We start from the raw sequence: 24,459 nt of genomic DNA, 5'->3' as shown, positions 1-24,459 counted from the left end.
CTTAAATTATCTTTAAGTGTATGACCCGTAGGCTCCTTATCATATCGGCAGTGAGTAGTATCGCGATTAACACCAATTAATCATCTCACTAGACACAGACCAAGATTGACCCCTAGCAGGCATCATGGCCACTCGATAGATTCGGATTCAACAAACGGGCAGTCTGTCAATGGTATGGTTACCGTGCAATCAAATCATTTCATCAACTGTTCTCATCGAGACGAGGTAACAGAAATAGTGTCACCTCAGATATCCTCGACACGTTTGTATTCAGTTATTGGACCAATGTCAGGAATATTAAATTGATTGAGTATCAACTCATCCCCCTGTGGTCACAGATTTAGTGTCATTGCCATTTACTGAATTACCCATGAGATACTTCTCCCCGTACCCAGGAGTGATGAATCATTTGTCGATCCATCATAGTCCGATACACTTCTCAATGTAGTCAATCACTACCGTATTGATAGCTCTAATAGAACTACGTTGGCCTAGTGTCAAACTACATCAATTGGTGCACAAGGTGCTCTGGTGATCTCAAGCAAAGATCACATGTACCACCATCTGTTAGATGATTTATTCTATAGACATTGGGGTTACCCATCAATATGGAATCCTGGTGAGTCTTTTCATTGAACTTGCCTCTAGCAAGCACCTAGTGTTTGTACCAGGTTGTCAGCAAACAACCTTGATAAGTGAGATCAGTCACTGCCTTTCGTAAGGTCGTTCAACACTATGATAGTCTTACATATTATCTTTTCCTTGATCAGAATAATACTGGGGTACGGACGTTTCTAGAATGACCACCATATGTGATCATAGGGTTTTCACTATCAGATTTGAACACCTTGATACTCCATCACGGTTCTGCCATCCTAAGGACATATATCATTGCATACACGATATAGAAGAATATGCCTTTTATTGATAATAAACATTTATATTTAGAATCAATTTTACAATAATTGATTACTCTAGGGCACCTACTCTAACAAACACAATGCTGGAATAGAAATGAACTATAATTTGGGTAATAAATTGACATTTTAAATTCTGTGGATGAAAAAATATCATCATTAAGCCATTATTCGGGTGGACAAAAGTCGTTTACTCTAAATATATAGTAAACTTAATGTTTTTGTTAAGTAATTAAGATTAATTATATATAATAGTAATTAAGCCTAGACAGAATCTTCGGGATGGAGTAAATAAAACGCTATAAGATCGTTTCATTTAACACACTACACATAAATTATTATATATACTAGAATCTTCATGTGTAGTTCATGGACAAATCCCATCTGATATTTTTATTTTTATTCAATTTTTTAAGATAACCTATCAGAATCAATGCCTATCTCCCAATTCCCACACATAAAGAAATGTGATATATTATATATAGATATTTTTTATTTCCATGGATTAATTTAATTAGATTCTGAATCTCCCTTCTCTCCACTATAAACCCTTCTTCCCTTTCATATTATGGCACGATCAAACTTACAACCTTTCAACTTTCTCTCTCCCCCAACTCTCTTTTCTTCCTTCCCTTTCTCCTACATTTTCTTTTTCTCATCAAATGGAGAGAAACCAGCAACTTCGTAGACAACTTGCAGCCATGAGACAGTCCTCTTTGATCAGGTTCGTTATATAACTCCTTTCTTCTTCCTCTTCCTCTTCTTCTTCACATTTTTGTAACATGCACTTACAAAAGTTCTCTCATTTCAGCCACATTAATCATAATAATTTCTAACTCTAGATCTTTCTCTCTTCGGAGCTGCATTTATCAACATATTATGTTGTTTGTACAACTGGAAGAGACATGCACAAGTTTTCTATTTTAACAGAGTATGAGAGTAAAAGTCTTTTCAGTTAAAACTTCTTGTTTTTTCGTGTTTGTAATCGACTTGACGTTGAATTTAGCTTGTTCTAGTGCATGTTATATGTGAGAGTTCTGTTATATATATTTTCTTTGAGTTTGAGACGGGAAAATGATTTTTTGGAGCATTTTCAGGGATACCTTGAACAGTTCATCCAGTTGGAGGACTTCAGATGTGCTAACCCTAGTTTTGTAGAGGAAGTTGTCACATTGTACTACCGAGATTCCGCCAGGCTAATCACTAACATAGACCAGGCACTGTGAGTTTTATAAACATCAATCTTCTTTATTAATTTCAATACTAATAAATAAATTAAGCACTAATTAATGTGTTAATATTGCAGGGAGAAGAGCCCTCTTGATTTTAACAAGTTAGATGGCTATATGCATCAGTTCAAGGGAACACTCAAGGTAATTAATTAGTTATAGTTAAATTAATATTGGTGATTATTATAAATCAATATATCTAATAATAAAAAGTGTATCTATCAAGTATATTCTTGTTGGTTTTTACACAACACTTCATAAAAACATTCTTTCTTATTGGGTGCAGCATTGGAGCCAAAAAGGTGAAACTGAGAGCAACAGTTCAGAGAATATTGCAGCAGAAATGGAGAAGGGTAATAATAAAATAATTATTTTTTTTATTTTATGCTTTTTAGTGTTCAGGGACTACTTTTATCTGAGGATAATGCTTATGAATAAGATACTGGAATGTTTTAATCCACTTGCACTTAAATTTCGACCCTCTTTGACTGTGTATACATGTATACGACTATATTCACTCCTCAGAGATGAGTTGTTGCCTCTTTTGCAGCTTGAAAGAGAAGATGAACTAGCAAGGATTAGGGATAAAGGGGGCAGAATTGTGCAGTGGGGCTGCTTAAGGGTTGAGGGGGTGCTTTCTATGTCGAGAGCAATAGGTTTTTCTTTTACCCTATATGGCTTTTTGTTTTCATAACATGAATTATTTGGTTTTTCTGCAGGAACTATTATCTTTTCCATGTTAGTGACTTGTTAAAATTGCAGTGCATTCAAAAAACCTTTTTTTCTCTCCGGGGAGATAATAAATTTTGCAGCAAGAATGCTGCATAATTGATAAGAACTCCTGAGCTTTTAAACAGAGCACAGAGCTGAACCAAACTGCAACAGTGCAGTAATCTTACTACATGGATATGAGTAGTGCAATAATATTTGCAGCATCTTGCTATAAATGTTGCTTTCTTTTGTGGTTGTGCCTCTATTTTGCTCTAGAGCTGATGCTAATTACCACCAGCATATATAAGACCTACTGTGTAAAAGATGTATTGATATTGTATCCAGTTTGAGATGTTGGTAATATTTCTACTTTGCTAGTAAGATAAGTTTTAGTTTAGACCTTCATACATGTAAGTTTTGTCGATGACCTACACTTTGTCATTTCTCGATATGGCAGGCTTTTGTGGGCAAGGCATATACAACAAATGCGGTGCAAAGTTCCTTTTTATCTCCTCACATGTTTCATTATATCTACATGTTAATATTCATACAAAAAATACATGTATATGCTTGTGATAATTACATATACACATTCATTTAAGACATTCCATTTACTTCCAAAGGTACTTTGGTCTCTCTCCTTAGATTTATTTGGTATGAACTTCTTTTATTTTACCTTTTTAAATTTCCACTTTTCTGTTTCTATCCTATGTCTAAGTTGAGAGCCTTGAATTGGCTCTCTTCTAAGATTCTTTCAATTACAATGGTTCTCATAAGCAAATTATTTCTAGCAGTGTAACTTTACAATTGTTCATTCTTTTTCTTTCTTCCTTTCCAGTATTTTATGTCTTTTTTCAGCTACGATTAGATTTTAGTTCACTGTGTGTTTTACAGAATAATTTGTTGATTCAATTTCAAAGTTTGAGGCATTTTAGTTCTTTTATGACTAAGATATGTTTAACTTTAGATCTAATAATCTGCATGTTTGGTATGTCTGAGTTTCAGGTGATCATGGTTTGAAACCATGGGTTATTTCAGTGCCAGAAGTTACTTTCACGCCTAGAACTGAAGATGACGAGTTTTTGATTTTGGCAAGTGATGGACTTTGGGACGTCTTGTCTAATGATGTTGCTGTAAGGTTGGCTCGTGAAGAATTTAGGTACCAACGCAGGCAGCCAAAAAAAGATGATACTTCATCCCACCCTCCAGCCCTTAATGTTGCCAAAGAACTGCTGAAGCGAGCTTTTACTGCATACACTTGCGACAATGTCTCTGTTGTTGTTGTTGACCTGAAACTGCCTAGGAGAAGGCCTCATCAAAAGCTTTGAAAAAGGTTCTTTCTCTCTCTTTCTTGCTCAGTCACATTTCACTTCTCCAACTGGCTTTAGTTTTAGAAATACTTTATGAACTTCATTTATATTGAATTTGAGACAGCAAAATACTTATCATGAGGTCCGTTATATAGCTCATTGACTTATTCTATTATTATGTGGTGAAAGAGTTTTGAACTTCTGTTGACAGCTATACAAGACAACTTTGACACTTATATTTTGTTTATCACCCTAATTTATAGTTACTGGGATGTTTTATTGCTAACTTCAGGCTCCATCTTTTGTTTAATTCTGACTAGACTGTTAAAAATGTCTGAGTTACGTATCTCTAGACATAAAACACTCATCTTGTTTAAATTGTAAAAATCTATGAAGTTTTGTGTGTACATTATCAGCACTTTTATTTGCCGTTAGTAGAACATATCAAATTCTTTCAGTTAATCAGTTGGTTTTGTTTTCTTTCCCAACAGGGATGGAAAAGAAACCTGGGTTCCACCTTTTTCAGAGGGAAGGAAAAGAAGGAATCGTTTCTTGTTGGCCAAGTCATGTTTCAATGAGATGGTAAAAGTAGGATGTTATAATAAGTTGTGTATAACAAACTCTAGACAAACAAAAGTTGTACATGAGCTATTTCCAATAATAACCTACATATTTTGGACATATATATATTATTTTCTATTGATTACTCAGTAGAGTAGTTTCAATCTTTTGTTTCATTTTAAGTATTGATCTATTGCTGCATTCTGAATGGAGAATTTGCATTCAGTTACCATTTTCATAAATCATACATAAGTGAGATTGGGATGAAAAGGAATGTAGAAGTTTAGAGATGACGAGAAAATGAGGTCACTTATGTAGATTTAGTTGTGACTGAGGCCTCTATTTGTCTTCTATTATTCTTGAGTATGAAGTTCTGTACATGCTAGTTGAGATTGTTGTTTACAGTTGGTTCATGATGTGGTACACCATGAGTGTGAAATGGAGGCCGACTACATTAAGAGCTAGTACTATTGTTTGAGTTGGTGACACTTCAGTGTATGACACTGATCAGAAAAGGGTTAAGATTGTTAGAAGAAATAAGTTCAAAACTTGGATAGAGATTTTAGTTAAGGTTCTGTTCCTTGAGTTTCAGTTTACCAAGCTTTATATCAGCCTATTCAATTTCATAATCAAAATTTTAGGGTTGGAGATGACAGAAAAGTTGAATAAAGGACATTGCTGCTCCTTTTATTTGCCGTGTGTAGTCTATAGTTGGGATGGCTACTCATTGGCCTAGGTGAGAAGACTGTACCTTCAGCAGTTTAATTAGGAACAAACTATGCGACATTAATGCATCAAGCTATATGTCAGACTTGTAAAATTAAGGGGAAAAACGAACATATATCTGGTGGGGTTGTATCTTCAAGTATTCTACCAATTCAAGGGCAAGGAGCTACCACTGATGCAAGAGTTAGAAAATAAGAACTCTCAGAAATTAATTGTCAGTGGAACTGGAACTCTTCTTAGAGTCAAAACTTGGAATTGTTGCTTGAAAGTTGGGAAAATCTTGCATTCTTTAACCTCTTGAGATCAGATAGAAGAACACTTGGAGAAAGAACTTGATGAAACTTTGGTTACAAGTGTTAAAGTAATCTCTTCCTAAAATGTATATGGCATAACTTATTTAGTTTAACTATCATACACTGAATCTACAATTCTGGAAGCTAGCTTCTATAGGCAACTTTATCAGGTATATGCAGGTTTACCTTTTGTTTTAGTTGAGTTTTTTATGGAAAGCTTGGTGACAGTGGTTTTCACCATTATGTTTGAGCATTATAAGAATCATAGGCATCAGCATAGTACTTCTATTTGTAGCAGACTCCTATTATGTCCTTCACAGAACTCTTTGGATTCAAATGGAGACATATGAGTGATGTATAGAGAGTAAGGAAACCATACACAGAAAAACAGGACGGGCAACGAAATTTTTTTTGATGTACGGAATAAATTTTCGCTGAGTTGATCTATGTTTTTTATGTTATTCAACATCACAGCACCGGGATAATTGTGAAATAGGAGATTAGTAGGAATCACACTGCATGTTTATGCATCTAGATGGTTGGATGGTCAAAAATCATTTATTATTTGATAATAAGTATTATGATATTAACGAACATATAAGCATAGGGCACATAAATGTTGTTGGACCATATAACTGTATCACTACTTTTAGAGTATTCTGGACAGAATATAAGAATGAAGTTATCTAATGCAGTAAAAGTTGAAAGTGCATTTAAGCTGAAGAGGATTTATCTTATTAAAATTTCTAAATACCAGCATTGTGTTGCATTTGTTGATCTAAGTAATGTTGACTACTTTTAAATGCAAGTTTTCTAGGTTTTAGGTGCTTTAAACCAAACGAAATTATATTATTGCAGATGCAACTAAGACAAGTTTCTTGATGGCTGTAATAGCTCTTCTTTTGGAATACATGAAAACTGTTTCCGTATGCTCATATTTTTGACATACATGTGTCTTAAGTTATTTAGTATTTCAGTATTTTGATGTTGCAAAGCCAATGCTGGACTTTCATATACCACCATGTACTTTCAATTTCTTGGATAGGGGAAACTGAAAGTGTTATGTGCTGTTAAGTTCAGTACAAGATCAACCACCCTTTCATTTTGACCAGACTTTTACAATCTACTTAGTCTTCCTCGGTGGCATTTGCTAAGATTCAAATAATTTCTAGCAAGCTGGATTTGGATAAGAATTTAGTTTCTTTAAAGTCAAAGGCATCGAGCTCAAATTCAATAGTCTGAGTTTCAATCTTTTGATTAAACCATGCTCATCGTAGTCCAGTAAATAAACTGCATAAGTCTCAAGATCTTATAATAGCTCTTGAAAAATTCCTTAGTTTCTAAGTGCTTTATAGATTCATATGCAACTTGTGAGAATATGATAAGCATGAATATTTATTATTGGTATATTCAGAATGAGTTACTGTTATTTAATTTTTCTTCGTGACTCTTGGGAGAGCAAAGACCAATCTCTCAGCTTCATGCATTTGAGCTCATGTTTGCTTGAATCCTAATCCTTTATTTTCTATATAATTCGCTTAGAAAAATTATTTACTTTTCTTTTGGTTCATGTTTGTTATTAATATTTGGAGTTATCTGCCTGTAGCATGCATAACTGGGGTCCAAACTTTTATTGCTACAGAAGGGAAATGCTGATGTCTTTGAGCAATCCATTTGCATGTTAAAATCTTAACGACTGTCCACTTGGCGCCGTGATGGCTCTCTCTCAAAAGTTATTCAGAATTACTTTTCCTTATTTGGCTGATGTTCTATCTTCACTAATTAGGTGGCTCTTTGATCATTCGATTGGTTCTTCACTTTTCTGGTTTGCTACGAGGATCAAGTCTTGTTCAGTTTATTTGGATAAAATTTCGGCGGATGAAGCAGAAGCTGCCTATAGTGCGGTTGCTGCTTTCAATAATGTCTACTAAGAAATGGATTCTTATTGAGATGAGCAGAATTGATGCTGCAAGGAGAATATCTACATAAAGGTTAGCGTGAAAGCAACTTTAAAGCTAACTTCTGTATGATTGCATCAATGCCCACAAGTTCGGTTTATTCGCATAAGCACATTCTTGATGAGTGAAAGGGATGTTTTTCGAGAAGGGCCAGCCAGCAGCAAATTCTTTTATGTGGCAACATTAGCTTACTTCCTTTTAAGCCAAATAGCATTACACAAACTCATGTTCCTTTCTTATCGTTGAATCTACTAGCTTACTCATTTTGCAAGTGCTAGTTGCTGATTGGTTGATTTTTCATTTAGGATAAAAACCAGGTTTACCCTTGTGAACACTCAAATTATTTGGCCTGGTTTGTCAAGAATCAGAACAAAGTGTTTCTTCTGACTTCTGTTTACAGAAAATGAACACATATATTTCAGTAGTAAAATCATATCTCAACTGCATACGTCATAGTTACCGGCAAAGTGATTTCGAAGGTTCAAAGTAATTCATAGCTGTGATTCAATGAACTGGACAACACATCTAGTGAGAAGACTGCCTATATTTTGAATATATTGCCTTTATATGATTCTTAACTCTGCATAGATTAGCAGCACATAGATAGACAAATGGAGCAGGATCATTTTCACAAGAAATTGTTGACAATGTGTTGATAGCTACCACAGCTGTTATCGCCAAAATGTGTCATATTATTCATTATTATTAATATTCTTTTACCATATTGCTCCAGCACTGGTCCCTGATATAACTATTGTGTATGTATTATGCATGCAAACTCTGTACTTAAGAAAGAAATTGTTGCATCCCACATCGTCTGGTGAATGAGCTTTGTGATTTAGTTTGTAAGACTTAGACCCCCCTAACTTAATAGACATGTTTTGAGTTAAGGATGCTTGCTTGCAGTCCAAAAGTAAACCCGTGCAACCTTAGTCACAAAACAGACAATTTTTACTTGGTTAGACTCAATTGTGTAGGCTTGGACCCAAAACGGACAATTTCTACTTCATTAGACTCAGGATTTAACATAAATGCGAAAGGAAGCAACAACTGAAACACATATGTCATCTCTGTTATGCTGATGCAAAGTTTGTTGTACATTTTTTATAATGATTTGGTGAAAATATCTTATAGTTCGATTTAGAAGCAAACTGAAGAAAAAAACTATAGTAGCAGCTGGTACTGTCCAGGGTGGGATTCTTATCAACATAGGAGACAGTGATAGGAAAAAAGAATCATAATCTGTGGCAGAAATGAACACAAAATCATATTCTGATCCTACTCCACCCAGACCATCCTCCAGCTTTTGATTACTCTTTTAACAAAGATGTGACCACACTTTTGTGAAAATACTGTAGGGAAAACAAAAACATTTTATTATTATTTTCTGCTTTCTGCTTTCACTTGTGTTCGTTTGTGCATGGCATTGGCAGAGGAATAAAGAGGGAATCTCTTCTCTTACACTTCTTCCCTTTTTAAAATTTTACTAAAATTTACAGGTAAACTTGTTATATGTCAATCATTATTTTGATTTTTCCTATTTTGGGTTTGTAAGATTATTATTCTTTCCTTGTTGGTGTTTCCTGTTTATTATTATTCTCTGCCCGCCATATCTTTCAAGGATGCTTTTCTTACTTCAAATTAAATTATTGCATTTTGACCTAATTTTCATGTAAAAATGGAATGATTTGATCCACATGGACTATTTAAACACAATATGCACTTACCACTTCATATTTGGCCTTTCATTTTGGCAAAGTTATTGCAAATGTGAGATTTCTGTTTCAGCTTGTATGCATCTTAACTAATTCTTCGGAGTCTTGAAGTGAACGACTAGATAAATCCCTTCAATGGTCACTTCTATTAGTGTTTAAGTTAACTCGAACTTATGTATCTATTTTGGACCCTTTTGTTTTTTTACCATTAAACCATCTAGCGGTGGTTTAGTTATTACAACGTTCTAATATAGGATTGAGATATTAGCAAAGTTATTGGACTGAAAGGTAAATTTGCCTTATTAGTTTCAAACAAGAACAAATATGGATTTACTAGTATAATATCAAGATTTTGAACCTCTCATGTCAATCATTAAATCATAATTCGAAGGTTCATAGGGTAAAGCTATTCATGTAATATAATACAATTCGATTTTCACTCATATAATTGAGCCTACTTGATCAATTTACGATAAAAACCGAATCAAACTGAACCAAATCATAGTGATCATCCCTTAAAGATTATCGCACTTTTCTTATATAGAATTGTGAATAGTAAAAGGGTAGCTGACTTTTGTAAAAGCCAATTTTGATCCTCCACGTGTAATAAAATTTGATGTGAAATCAAGTCATTTTAGCCAGCAACACCTTTTGATCATGGGAACCTATGAGTAGATGATTCTCTATTGGACGGTGAGGACTGTGCCTGTCATCAAATATCTGTCACAGTACTGGCCGCGTAGCATTGCCCTTCTAATGATTGTTGATATAATAACTTAAGAATATGTATAATTGATTTTTATGAAAAATATTTTTTTAATTTTTGAGAAAAATACCTAAAAATTATTTTAAAATTTTTATATATTAAAATAAATTTTTGGTTAATTAAAACTAGAAACACCCTTTTAAGACCATATCTTAAAGTTGAAAAAAATAAAATTATAAAATATGTAAAAAAAAATTATAATAATTAATTAAATGGTCTATCAAGAGATTCGAGACCAAAAGAATAGAAGGCCAATGATTTATTTTGATGTAGAAATTAGAATCAATTTTGAGGAACAAATCCACCCTAGACATTTGTTCATTTTATCATAATGCTCTATCCATCAATTAGTATATACTCTTAACAAAAATAAAAAGGTGTGACAATGAGATCATACTTTATTTTACATCAACCCTTTTTTCTTAATTATATTTATATTTTTTTTTACATATATGTTTTATCTTTAAAGTATAGTTGTATTGTTAAACATTTTTTAAAGATTGTACAGTTCGACACTGATTTTACATTGCTAAATACCATTGTTTCCTTCTTGATTTTTAAAGATTATAGAGCTTAGCGAGAGTTCTATTTTTGACTTCGCTCATTTAACTTATAGCCTAAATGCCCATATGAAAGAATAGTTTAAAGAATTCTAGACGGGTTAATTAACTAAAGTTTGTATGATGAGATTGATTCTTCTCCAAAATATGAATTCTAGAATGCACATATATGTTTTACCATCAAAGTATAGTTGTATGGTTAAACATCTTTCAAAGATTGTACGGTTCGACACTGATTCTACATTGCTAAATACCATTGTTTCCTTCTTGATTTTTAAAGATTATAGAACTTAGCGAGAGTTCTATTTTTGACTTCGCTCATTTAACTTATAGCCTAAATGCCCATATGAAAGAATAGTTTAAAGAATTCTAGACGGGTTAATTAACCAAAGTTTGTATGATGAGATGGGTTCTTCTCCAAAATATGAATTCTAGAATGCATATATATGTTTTACCATCAAAGTATAGTTGTATGGTCAAACATTTTTCAAAGATTGTATGGTTCGATTCTGATTCTATATTGCCAAACACCATTGTTTCCTTCTTGATTTTTAAAGAGAGCTCGGAGAGAGTTTTATTTTTGACCTAGCTCATTTAAGTTATAGCCTAAACACCCAGATGAAAGAATAATAATTATTTTACATTTATATGATGATATGGATTCTTCTCCCAAGTTAGAGTTGTGTTATACCAGAAAAAGTAGGGCTAACGTGGAGCCTCGTCAGTAAAGGATGGTCAGAGTTCAGAAGGGTTCTGCGTCGTCCAGGTGCGCCCACGTCGCGCCTAGCACAAGTGGCATGGCTCATGTCAGTGCAGCAGGTGAGTGCCAGGCCAGCAAGTGGCTGAGGATGGCCCACATGTCAAAGCCCTGCTTTAATCGAGGAAATCCCTCGGGCAGGTGATCAATGAGACGCAAAGAAAGGATTTGCACGACACCTATCAACTTGCAACTTTCATAATCATTACCTTGAACTTTCCCACTATAAATAGAGAATTTCCCTCTCATTTGTAAAGATTAGCTAATTTTACACTGAAATAGCTCTCTCTTTCTCTCTCTAAACTGTAACTCAACTCGCTGAATACGACCTGATCACTCTCTCTTATTAATACAATAGCAGTGGACGTAGGATTCACTTTAGAGTATCCGAACCACTTTAAATATTGTTCTTCACCTTTTATTTAATTCAATCCCCTCATATCACGTGTGATTTCTAAGTCATTTTAGCATTTTACACGTGCGAGTAGTTGGTGTCAAAATCAAGCATCAACAAGTTAGATTAGACATAATAATAGTTTAATTAGGAGTAATCAAATCCATATACATTAAAAAAATACATGCATGCATATGTACAACTAAGAGTAGTGGGAATAAAAATTTATACTAAAGTGTTTTAAGTCTTATACGTCACATTGGTGAATCTGAGTCCATTCCAACTAACTGGATTATTGATGTAACCAATTTCCTCATTGATAGTAACATTCTTAATTACTATTTTAATCCTCTAAAGATCATGAGTTGAGACTTGAAAGATAAGAGAATTTTGTTGAGATTTTGATTAGAGAGGTAGATTAGCAAGTTAAACAATTATTAACTAATTAAAAGGCGGTGTCCGTACATGATTGATCTTTTTGTAGAATCAAACTTTTCTCTACTTTTCCCTAACTCAAATTTTATTTTCTTTTTTCCAAATTTGATGAATAATTTGGTAAATAAAACCACCATTGGATGATCTAATGGTAAAAGAACAAAAGGAGGTTTATAAGCTCTTGAGTTCGAGTCTTCCCAAACACTAATACAGGTGGTCATTAAGACTCTTACATGGTCGACAGTTTCAGGGTCCTGAAAGATTAGTTGAGATGCACGTAAGCTGACCCGGACACCTCTGGTGATAATAAAAAAAAAAAATTTGGTAAACAAAATGATGTTATTTAATTTCTATATAAACTACATGTGGCATGACAGCCAATATATTCATGGTAGCTTTGGGTTAAATCATGTAATATAATAATAAATTGATAAATTCCATTGTCTTATCGATACCCAATACTAAAAAAAAATAGTTTTTTGTTGTCAATTATTTGAGTCGACACAATTAAAAGAAGCCGAAATGGCATATGCTAGCTATTGCTAATTTAACCAATTACTGAAGATAGTTGGTCCTTTCTATATTGATCTATTGCTACTTAAAATTATATATTAATTTAAATATTTGTAAGATTGGTGAAATCAACCATCAAAGTAATTAAATAATTAATACTCATTATATATCTCAAGCTAAGAGAATATTTCATTCAGGTTCCACCTTCACATCAACCTGTTTTTCTCTTCATACTCTTCATTAGAAGGGTTATTTTTAATACTAATCTCTTCTAATAAGTTATATTAATCCATTAATCTATGCATGCAGTATCAAGGATTCATAATTAATTAAATATATAGAGGTATCGACTTTTTCTCACCTACCACTTTACTATCCAAATTTATATTTCGGCGGTGAACAAAGAGTAAATTTGGTCCAGGCTATTGGAGCTTTTGAAGAGGGGAGACCGATAAGTCTATTGGTGGTGGAAGGTTGGATTTTGGTGGTTGGGATTGATTGGAATTTGACTTGGGAGGGGTGGTTACGCAAACCCTAATCGCTTGGTTGTTGGTGATTCGTGGGTCGGTCGGAGTAGGGTTTGAAGGGTTTTATGAGTGATGATTAGAGAAGAGAATGATGGTGGTGTGGGGTCACAACTTTAAGTAATTGATCTATCATACGCAGTGAAAAACAAAAATTCAATCGGTAAATCAATTACCTTTCTTTGCCTATAGATTATACCGTTTACATGTTTATAAACAAAAATCTGTATAAAGTAAATTCATTTAAGGATTAGAATACTTACGTACGTTTGGAGGCTCCTTCGAATATCTCTGATTTCGGACAGGAACACTGTTCACAATTACTGTTCATCGTCTACTGTTCACGGTTACCGTTCATCGTCTACTGTTCACTGTCTGCTGTTCATGTGATTTTTCGCCAATCGATCCAAAGTAGGATCGCACTCACGGAAGTCTACACGAAGATAATCTGCAGAACCCTTGATTATTTTACTAGAACAATCAAGGGCTTCAAGAATCAAGAAAGAAGAACAAGAAAAGTTTTATTCTTGAGAGAGATAGAGATGGGTGGCTAGGGTTTTAATTGAATGAATAATTCCCCTTTGTTTTAATTTTAAGTTGCACTTATATAGTGCAACAATTAAAACCCTTATTCTAGGAATAGCCATGGGCTCCAACCCTAGTTCACCATTGCAACCAAACACACACTTTATGGTATTTTAATTAATTAATTATTATTATAATTAAAATCAATTAATATATAATAATATATTAACATTCAATTAATAATAATAATTTATTTAAATATATACATAAATATATTTAAATATAATCTCACTAATTTAATTTTAATATTAAAATTAAATACAGGCAACAATCTCAGCAAATTTAATTGCACTACCAAAATACTCTTTCGTCCTGAAAGAAGAAAATACCCTTATCACAAATTAATTCTTAAATTATCTTCTAAGTGTGACACTCATAAGCTCCTTATCATATCAGCAGTTAGTAGTATCGCGATTAACACCAATTAATCGTTTCACTACACACAGACCAAGATTGACCCCTAGCAAGGCATCATGGCCCCTCGATAGATTCGGATTCAGTGAAACCGTAGCCTGTCAATGGTATGGTTATCGTGCAATCAAATCCTTTCATCAACTGTTATCTCATTGAGACTGAGGTACAGAAAAAGTGTCAACCTTAGATATCCTTGACATGTTTGTATTCAGTTACTAGACCAATGCCAAGAATATTAAATTGGATTGAGCATCAACTCAATCTCACTATGGCCACATATTTAGTGTCATTGTCATTTATTGAATTACTCAGTGAGATAACTTCTCCCGTACCCAGGAGTTATGAATCATTTGTCGATCTACCATAGTCTCGATACATTTCTCAATGTAGCCAATCACTACCGCATTGATAGCTCTGAATAGAACTACGTTGGGCTAGCATCAAACTACACCAATTGGTGCACAAGGTGCTCCGGTGATCTCAAGTCTAAGGATCACATGCACCACCATTCGTAAAAGGATTTATTCCATAGACACTGGGGTTACCATCCATATGGAATCCTCTGGTGGGTCTGTCCAGTGAACTTGCCTCTAGAAGCACCCATGCGTTGCACCAGGTTGTCGGCAAACAACTTTAATAAGTGAGATCAGTCACTGCCTTTTGACAGGGTCGTTCAACACTATGATAGCCTTACCGTATTATCTGTGTCATTGGTCAGAATAATACTGGGGCTACATACGTTTCTAGAATAGCCACCATATGTGATCATAGTGTTCTCACTATAAAGATTTGAAACACTTGATACCCTCGTCACGGTTCTACCATCCTAAGGACATATATCATTGCATACACGATATAGAAGAATATGCCTTTTATTGATAAATAAACATTTATTACAGAATCAATTTTATAATAATTGATTGGCTCTATGACACCTAATGTAACAGCAATAATGCTGAAATAGGAAATGGAATATAAATTTGGGTAATAAAGTGACATTTTAAAAGTCCATGGATTAAAAAATGTCATCATTAAGCCATTATTCGGGTGGACAAAAGTCGTTTACTCTAAATATATAAGTAAACTTAACTTTATGTTTTTGTTAAGTAATTAAGATTAATTATATATTAATAGGAATTAAGCCTAGACAGAATCTTGGGGATGGAGTAAATAAAACGCTATAAGATCAGTTTCGTTTAACACACACACACACACACACACACACACACACACACACACACACACACATATATATTATATATACTTAGAATCTTCATGTGTAGTTCATGAACAAATCCCATCTGATATTTTTATTTTTATTCAATTTTTTAAGATAACCTATCAGAATCAGAATGCCTATCTCCCAATTCCTACACATAAAGAAATGTAATATATTTATATATAGATATTTTTTATTTCCATGGATTAATTTAATTAGATTCTGAAATCTCCCTTCTCTCCTCTATTCTCTCCACTATATAAACCCTTCTTCCCTTTCATATTATTGCACGATCAAACTTACAACCTTTCAACTTTCTCTCTCCCCCAACTCTTCTTTTCTTTCCTTTCCTTTCTCCTACATTTTCTTTTTCTCATCAAATGGAGGGAAACCAGCAACTTCGTAGACAACTTGCAGCCATGAGACAGTCCCTCTTTGATCAGGTTTCGTTATAATAACTCCTTTTCTTCTTCCTCTTCTTCTTCTTCTTCTTCACATTTTTGTAACATGCACTTACAAAAGTTTCTCTTCATTTCAAGCCACATTAATCATAAATAAAATTTTCTAACTCTAGATCTTTCTCTCTTCGGAGCTGCATTTATCAACATATTATTGTGTTTGTACGACTGGAAGAGAGCATGCACAAGTTTTCTATTTTAAACAGAGTATGAGAGTAAAAGTCTTTTCAGTTAAAACTTTTTGTTTTTTCGTGTTTGTAATCGACTTGACAGTTGAATTTAGCTTGTTCTAGTGCATGTTATATGTGAGAGGTTCTGTTTATATATAATTTTCTTTGAGTTTGAGACGGGAAAATGATTTTTTGGGGGCATTTTCAGGGATACCTTGATGAACAGTTCATCCAGTTGGAGGAGCTTCAAGATGATGCTAACCCCAGTTTTGTAGAGGAAGTTGTCACATTGTACTACCGAGATTCCGCCAGGCTAATCACTAGCATAGACCAGGCACTGTGAGTTTATGATAAAACATCAATCTTCTCTATTAATTTCAATACTAATAAATAAATTAAACACTAATTAATGTTGTCAAATTATTTGCAGGGAGAAGAGCCCTCTTGATTTTAACAAGTTAGATGGCCATATGCATCAGTTCAAGGGAAGCAGCTCAAGGTAATCAATTAGTTAATTAGTTAAATTAATATTGGTGATTATTATAAATCAATATATCTAATAATAAAAAGTGTATCTATCAAGTATATTCTTTGTCGGTTTTTATCACAACAACTTCATAAAAACATTCTTTCTTATTGGGTGCAGCATTGGAGCCAAAAAGGTGAAAGCTGAGAGCACACAGTTCAGAGAATATTGCAAGGCAGGAAATGGAGAAGGGTAATAATAAAAATAATTATTTTTTTTATTTTTATAATCGGGGTGTTCCTGTCAACTTGTGTGTACCTCAACTAATTCCTTGAAATCTTGGAACTATCAACTGGGCAAGAGTCTTAGTGGTCACCCCTATTAGTGACCGAGTGAATTCGAACTTAGGAGCTCATGAAACTTTTTTTATTATTATTATTATCAAGCCATCTAGTAATGGTTAAAATTATAATAGTTATTAATATTAATCACCTGACACTCCTAGAAATTGACAGCTTTTTTACCTGTGTGTTTGCGGTTTGCAGAAGTAGAAGGACTTTCCAACAACTGAAGAAGGAATATGCAACACTGAAGAAGAAACTAGAAGCTTATTTTCAGGTGGCTGAGCTGAACCCTGTTTGTGTTTTTTTTACCCAGAAAAAGCAAATTATGCGTTTTTAACTGATAAAATTTGATGTTATTCAGCTAGCAAGACAAGCAGGGCCTATGGAGACTGCTAGTGGTCGGAAATAATTAATTGCAGAAGGGAGGGCAATGAAAATCTGAAACGTTGTTGTTGAAGTTTGTGCTGTGTAGTGTATGAGCAGCAGTACAAATGGAGCAGTTGAAAGCGCTTTTGGGTTGAGTTGATGACTGATGTTAATCTATGTATTAGATTTGGTTTCCTGAATGAAAGTTTTGCTGTGTGTGTTGGGCTTCTCAGTTTCAGAAAAAGATCATAAAAAGCCCTGTAATGAAAACTCAGTTCAATACTTCAATTATATGCTCTGCTTCTCAACTAGTAATTTCTCTCCTCCTTGTTTAATTCACAATAAATCATGGTGATCCCAAACCAAAACCATTACTTGTTTCTGTTTCTAGGTTTGACTTATTATCTTGAGTCATTACAAGATATATACCTTAAACTTTTAGATCAAATAGTCTTTTAATATCGTTTTTATGAAATTTAAGCAATTGCGATCATTTTTTTTACCTATAAAAGATAAATGAATAATTTTTCATTCTCTGTTCCATGACGATGAAAAAACTTTCCTATAATAGATGTATATACAACCAAACAATCATGAAATGTAGACGAATTTTCCAAGGAAAAGTGTTCATTGTTTATGATCGATTTCTTCGGTCTGGCTCTTCTTTTAAGAACCAAACTGAAATCTCTCATGAATTTTCAAACCGCAGAAACTTGCATTATATTTCATTTGTTATTATGTTATTAACTTCTAATAGCTACATGTAATTATATATGTCACTTCCCTTTATATAATTATTGATCAAACTTTGAGTTATAATATGATTATGCTTGCATATGATTATCGAAAGACATAAAATTCTATTTGATTATAATGAAAGAAAAAAAAAAAAAAAACCCCTTTAGTAATCACTAATAATAGAGACATCTTTTATTGAAATATAGTATTTCATTGAAGATTTCAAGTCAACAACCCCAATTATTGGGCATTCAATAAACTTAATATACAAACTGTTTACACAAAAGAGAGTCTTCTATACAATAAATATACGTGCAACTAAATTAATTAATTATGAGATGAGTACAAATCATACACATTAACGTGACATTTCATGATTGTTTGGTTGTATATACATCTATTGTAAGAAAAAAATTTCATCGTCATGAAACTGAGAATGAAAAATTTTTCATTTATCTTTTATAGGTTAAAAAATGATCGCATTTGCTTAAATTTCATAAGAACGACATTGAAAGACTATTTGATCTAAAAGTTTTAAGGTATATATCTTGTAACGACTCAAGATAATAAGTCAAACCTAGAAACGGAAACAAGTAATGGTTTTGGTTTGGGATCACCATGATTTATTGTGAATTAAACAAGGAGGAGAGAAATTACAAGTAGTTGAAAAGCAGAGCGTATAATTGAAGTATTGAACTGAGTTTACATTACAGGGCTTTTTATGATCTTTTTCTGAAACTGAGAAGCCTAACACAAAGAGCAAAACTTTCATTCAGGAAACCAAATCTAATACATAGATTAACATCACTCATCAACTCAACCCAAAAGCCCTTTCAAGTGCTCAATTTGTACTGCTGCTCATACACTACACAGCACAAACTTCAACAACAACATTTCACATTTTCATTGCACTCCTTTCTGTAATTAATTATTTGCGACGACTAGCAGTCTCCATAGGCCCTGCTTGTCTTGCTAGCTGAATAACATCAAAAACAACATCAAATTTTATCAGTAAACTCTATTTATTTATGACAAGTTATTAACAAATTGAATGTGTATGAGTGTATTATATATGTAATTTGGGGAATTCTGTTGGAGTTGGCGACCACTTCAACAATAGAGGTCGCAGCTGCTTTGCACGTCGCTCTCGGGGTTTGTAAGTGGTTTGGGTTTATACCATGTATAATCGTGGTAGGATTCTCTAAGGATTATAACTTCTAATAGGGTTGAGCTTAGGGATAAGGATCCTAGTTGTATTATGTCTCTCTTCATAACCTAGTCTATAAAGACATTATTTTCTTGTATAAGTGATAGAAAAATCATAACAAATACATTCATTGTAATGAAAGAACTGAGTCAATATTTTAATAATATTGATTTTATTGAATGTAGGCCAGTTTTGGGTGAACTATAATACATCGTGCATGTTTTCATTCTCTTTACTGGTTTGATAGTTGTGTGTGATTATTTATTTCTTTGATTGCAAACGCTCTTTAGTTCTTTCAGATTCAGTGTACTGTTTGATTCATTAGGAGAAAAGGGATGAGTTTTGACAAATGGATATCATATATAATGATTATTTTCAAGTAAACAAAACGATTTTAGAAAAGAAAGTTATACCCTAATCAACAACTCTCGTAACTTTATAAAACAATAGTGGCGGTTAGATTTTGTTTCAATCCATTAAGATCGAGGAAAATTAGTGAAGAAAACCTTATTCATTTTATTTTTAAGGTTAAGAGTGGAGAAAAATATAACCATGGCATGATATCTCTGTTGAAGTCTCACATCAATTAAGCACGCTCAAGCCTATTGGATTATAAGAGAGGGTAATTCTTCCATTTAATAAGACCTTATTGGATGAGGAGTCAGGTCCACCTCAAATTCTATCATGATATTAGAGGCTTGGTTCATTTGAGTTGAGCGCTTTAACTAGCGGGTGAAGAGTTAGAACCAGTAACTACCTCTATCAACAGGCATGATTCAATATATGGGTTTGATCGTGAGAGTGTGTGTTGAAGTCCCACATCAATTAGGCATGCCTATTGGGTTATAAAATGGGATAATCTTCCCATTCAACAAAGTCTTATTGGCTGAAAAGTCAGATCCATCTCAAATTCTATCAATCTCCTAACATTTTTGTTTCTTCATTGTGCTATAATGAACAGTGATCTAAAAGTTATTTGCTGTGTAAGTTCACTTATTCTTCCAAGAATATAGAGTTGAATCTAGAATTATATATATAACCTACGAATTTAATGAATTAAACAAAAAGACGGTGAATATTAACAAATAGAATCTGTATATTATTTTGCTACTCTCAAGATTGTTATTAGAACACAATCTATATAGTATAGCTTAACAAGAATCATATCAAACATTTCTTATATTTGTTTTCAAAATTTATCAAGAATGGATCCTAGAACACAACCTTTTCAATGTTTAATTGATTGCATTTAATTCACCACCATCTAGAGTATAATGGACAATATATATATATATATAAGATTATTATTTTTTTAAATTATTGATATCAAACAATCTATATTATATTTTGTAAATACATTGTAGAATCTTATTACCTCAAATGCAAAATGAGTTATAATGAATATCCGTTTCTACTGAATTGGACTACATTTTTACCCATGTACTAGGCCCAAAACTAAGCCCGTTCTTTCTCCGCAGAAACGTCAATTAACTGTTAACTAACAGTCGGGAATTGCAGTTGCAATTAACTAACGGCTGTAACGGCAACATTTCATAACTGTTAACTAAAGGTGTGTTGAAATTAACGTTTAAATAACGGTAGATTGGCGTTATCGTTAACTAACCAAAAGAACCATTGCCTGTAAGTTTGAAACTTTATTTTTACCAATAAGAAAGGTTACTTCTCCCTTGCCATCTTCAATGTATGAAAGATTCAGAGAATCTAAACCATCTTCATGGCTGTAGTTTCGAAGAAGAAATATTTGAGACCTTGTGTGATTGAGTTTTCTTGTTAAAAGTTTAATAATGTAGTTGTTGTTACTAACAACAGGCTTTAGAGAAATTATTCAGTGCTTTTGGAACATTGTGACTCTTGTTTACAAACTTTGATTTCACGCTCTCCTCTTGTGGTTCGAATGTCAAATCCTTTAGCCACTTTAGTTAACTATAGCCAAGGGATTCTCTTGTGATCGGATGACAAATCTTTTAACCATTAAAGTTAATTATACTTTAGATAAATTCAATTTTCGAGTCCGTTTTACCTGAAGAAGGAGCAAATGATTCACGGTGATTGAACGTGTAGACAGTTTTCAAACACAAGTTTGCTCTTCATTTAACAATTTCCATATGTGCTTTCTCTTTGTTCTGCTTATTTTAATTTTCGGTCTATTTTTTCAACTTGATTATGAAAAACAAACTAATTCTTATTTTAGTAAAATTTGAGTAGAATATTTCTTGTGGGATGGACCATTGATGGTAATGGTGGCCAGAAATTTTGGCTAAAGACAGTTTGTGAGCATGACTCGCGAGGAAGAGATGTTGAACTTTTTCGCCTGCACTTATACTCAAAAGGGAAAGTGGGTTGCATCTCTAAGGGAAGTCCAGCGGCGTCGGAACTATAAGACGGCCGTGTGATCAAAGAAGCGTTTTTTGCTACCCCATCTTCATTCATTTCTTAAAAGTGCAGAGATTTTATTGTTTAGTAATGGCTGGTAAATTTGAGTAATGAAACTTAGTGAGGCATTATTGTTTTAAAATTGTTTAATTCACTGGAATCTCTGCATCAGGCAGACGGCCGTCTTCGATGCGTTAGCACTGGATAAGGAAGGCTAATTCATCAAAGACATAGTGATGGGGTTACTCATTCTGTTCAATGTCATTTCCACAAGGTCTTTGAAGGCTAACACTTGTTTTATCAATAGAAGAAGCCACGCCCTTTATGCATGAAGATTAAGGAGTTTCATGAGGTGTTACTAGCTAAGCTTAATGGTAGCTAGGCACTAGGCAGAACATATTTTTGAAAAGTAAATTATGTCTTAATGGCTTTTGATAAGTTTCTAACCAATGGTACGCCTTAGATATATGATTTTATGTGTTATATATGTAATATAGTAATTCATTTAAGTTAGTATGAGATGCTCACAAATTATTGCAAATAGAATGTGTATGAGTGTATTATATAAGTAAAATGTGGATTCAGTGAACCGAACGGTTCACTATCAGAAAAGTAATAAGTTTTGACAAATGAATATCATACATAATGATTCTTTTCAAGAAAATAAAAATCATGTAGGAAAGAAAATTATACCCTAATTAATGGTTCTCATTACTTTATAAAACAAGATTGATTATTGAATTTTTTTTTTTTTTTTCACCTGTTGAGACCGATGAAGATTAGTAAAGTTTTTTTTTTTTTTTCACCTGTTGAGACCGATGAAGATTAGTAAAGAAAACACTGTTTATAACATTTATGTGTTATTTATGTAATATAGTATTTCATTGAAGGTAGTATAAGATGGTGACAAGTTATTGACAAATAGAATGTGTACGAGTGTGTTATATATGTAATCTATGGATTCAGTGAACCGTCCAGGTAACTGACAAAAAAAAAAAAGTAAATTTTGACAAATGGATATCATGCACAATGATTCTTTTCAAGTAAACAAAACCATTTTACCAATGAAAATTGTACTGCTCTCATAACTTTATAAAACAACAATGACCGTTGGCTTTTCTGTTCTTCTGTTAAGACCAAGGAAGATAATTGAAGAAAACCATATTTATAGCATTTATGTGCTATTTTATGTAATATAGTATATATTTTAGTGAAGGTAAAATGAGATGAGACAAGTTATTTACAAATGGAATATGTGTGAGTGTATTATATATGTAATCTGCGAATTCAATGAACCGTCCGGTTCATTGACAGAAAAACGGTGAGTTTTGACAAATGGATTCTATGTGTAATGATTTTTTTTAGGTAAAGAGAATCATTCTAGGAAAGAAAATTATAACCTAATCAACGACTATCATATCTTTGTATAACAACAATGGTCGTTGGATTTCCTCCACTAAGACTGAGAAAGATAAGTGAAGAAAACCCTATTTGTAGCATTTATGTAATATAGTATTTCAGTGAAGGTAGTACGAGCTATTGACAAATGGAACATGTAAGTGTATTATATATGTAATCTGTGGATTCGTCGAACCGTCTGATTCATTAATAAAAAAACGGTAAGTTGACAAATGGATATCATGCACTAAATTCATTCCAAGTAAACAAAACCATTTAGGAAAGAAAAGTTTACACAAATCAACAGTTCTCATAACTTTATAAAACAACAACGTCCGTTAGATTTTCTTTTCACCCGTTAAGACCGAGGACAACCAGTGAAGAAACCCCTTTTTATTTCAATTCTAAGGGTAAAAGTGGAGAAAGATATAACCATAGCATAATCTCTCTCAACATTTTTGCTCTATTCATTGTGCTAAAATGGACATCGATCTTAGAAATCTCTCTCTATGTAAGTTCACTTATTCTTTTGAGAATACACGATTCCATTTAGAATTATTGTTCAAATATATATATTGCATATGAACTAAGGATAATAAATTTATCTATTGATTGTTCTTATGATGTTCTTCATACTGTTAAAATGTTAATGAATATTATAAATGTTACATCATATTTTGTCAATCTTGTTCCATGGATTGAATCTTGTTTAGATATTTTAGCCATTATACCATTAGTTCATCACCATCCTCTTTTGTATTTCAAAGAGTATTGTTGGCTTTAGTTTTCTCTTTGTAAAAATTTTAATAATTGGTTTGTGGCCGGATGACAAGACATTAGGTTATTCAAAAATCTTTCAATAGACTCTAGGGATTAATTGATCTATACGTAAGTTAGTTTGAACAATTCCAACCACAAAAAAAAAAAATAATAATAATAAATTAATTAATTAAATAACCGATTGGATTTGAAACATTTATTATTTCATATTTTTATATACTTTTTAAAGATGTCATAACTAAATTTTAGGAAGGTGGATTAGATTGTGAAGTCTTTTTTATTGAGCATAAATTTTCAAACATTATAGTTATCAAGTTATAAAAAAGATATGATGAGATATAATAAATATTTTGAATTAATTTTTTTTTACTTATAATATTACATTATTTCTTCTATTTCTGAAACATATTTATTCTTCTATTCCTTTTTTTTTTCATATTAATAAATTCCGATATTATAAAAAATTTATTATTATTCTTTTTAATCGCACTGATAATTTTTTTTTTTTTAAATCTTTAGTTGAATAAAAAACAAATTAATTAATTGTGATA

At 32.8% G+C, this 24,459-nt stretch overlaps 2 protein-coding genes and 1 pseudogene across 2 annotated transcripts; all 3 read left to right on the top strand.

The window, feature by feature from the left end:
- Nucleotides 1-1,505: 1,505 nt before the first annotated feature.
- Nucleotides 1,506-2,503, top strand: LOC116113721 (annotated as a pseudogene).
- A 67-nt stretch (nt 2,504-2,570) lies between these two features.
- On the top strand, nt 2,571-4,841 carry LOC116113720 (probable protein phosphatase 2C 6). The gene is made up of 3 exons (XM_031399881.1): nt 2,571-2,802; nt 3,863-4,190; nt 4,659-4,841. The coding sequence occupies exons 1-2, from the start codon at nt 2,571-2,573 to the stop codon at nt 4,183-4,185; spliced, it is 555 nt and encodes a 184-aa protein (XP_031255741.1). The 3' UTR covers nt 4,186-4,190; nt 4,659-4,841.
- An 11,058-nt stretch (nt 4,842-15,899) lies between these two features.
- On the top strand, nt 15,900-17,470 carry LOC116113751 (histidine-containing phosphotransfer protein 4-like). Its single transcript, XM_031399917.1, has 6 exons — nt 15,900-16,030; nt 16,424-16,554; nt 16,646-16,714; nt 16,862-16,933; nt 17,227-17,299; nt 17,387-17,470. The coding sequence occupies exons 1-6, from the start codon at nt 15,968-15,970 to the stop codon at nt 17,432-17,434; spliced, it is 456 nt and encodes a 151-aa protein (XP_031255777.1). The 5' UTR covers nt 15,900-15,967; the 3' UTR covers nt 17,435-17,470.
- The last annotated feature ends 6,989 nt before the right edge of the window (nt 17,471-24,459 follow it).

Source organism: Pistacia vera, unplaced genomic scaffold, assembly GCF_008641045.1.
Source record: "Pistacia vera cultivar Batoury unplaced genomic scaffold, PisVer_v2 Contig69, whole genome shotgun sequence".
In the NCBI taxonomy this organism is placed as follows: domain Eukaryota; kingdom Viridiplantae; phylum Streptophyta; class Magnoliopsida; order Sapindales; family Anacardiaceae; genus Pistacia; species Pistacia vera.
Note: the sequence above shows the minus strand (reverse complement) of the source record. Positions and strands in the feature narration are given on the sequence as shown.

Coding starts and splice junctions, on each gene's coding strand:
- LOC116113720 (XM_031399881.1), top strand. CDS start 2,571: ATGCTTATGAATAAGATACTGGAATGTTTTAATCCACTTGCACTTAAA. Junction 2,803..3,862: donor TTCTATGTCGAGAGCAATAG/GTTTTTCTTTTA, acceptor TCTGAGTTTCAG/GTGATCATGGTTTGAAACCA.
- LOC116113751 (XM_031399917.1), top strand. CDS start 15,968: ATGGAGGGAAACCAGCAACTTCGTAGACAACTTGCAGCCATGAGACAG. Junction 16,031..16,423: donor GACAGTCCCTCTTTGATCAG/GTTTCGTTATAA, acceptor GGGCATTTTCAG/GGATACCTTGATGAACAGTT. Junction 17,300..17,386: donor AACTAGAAGCTTATTTTCAG/GTGGCTGAGCTG, acceptor GATGTTATTCAG/CTAGCAAGACAAGCAGGGCC.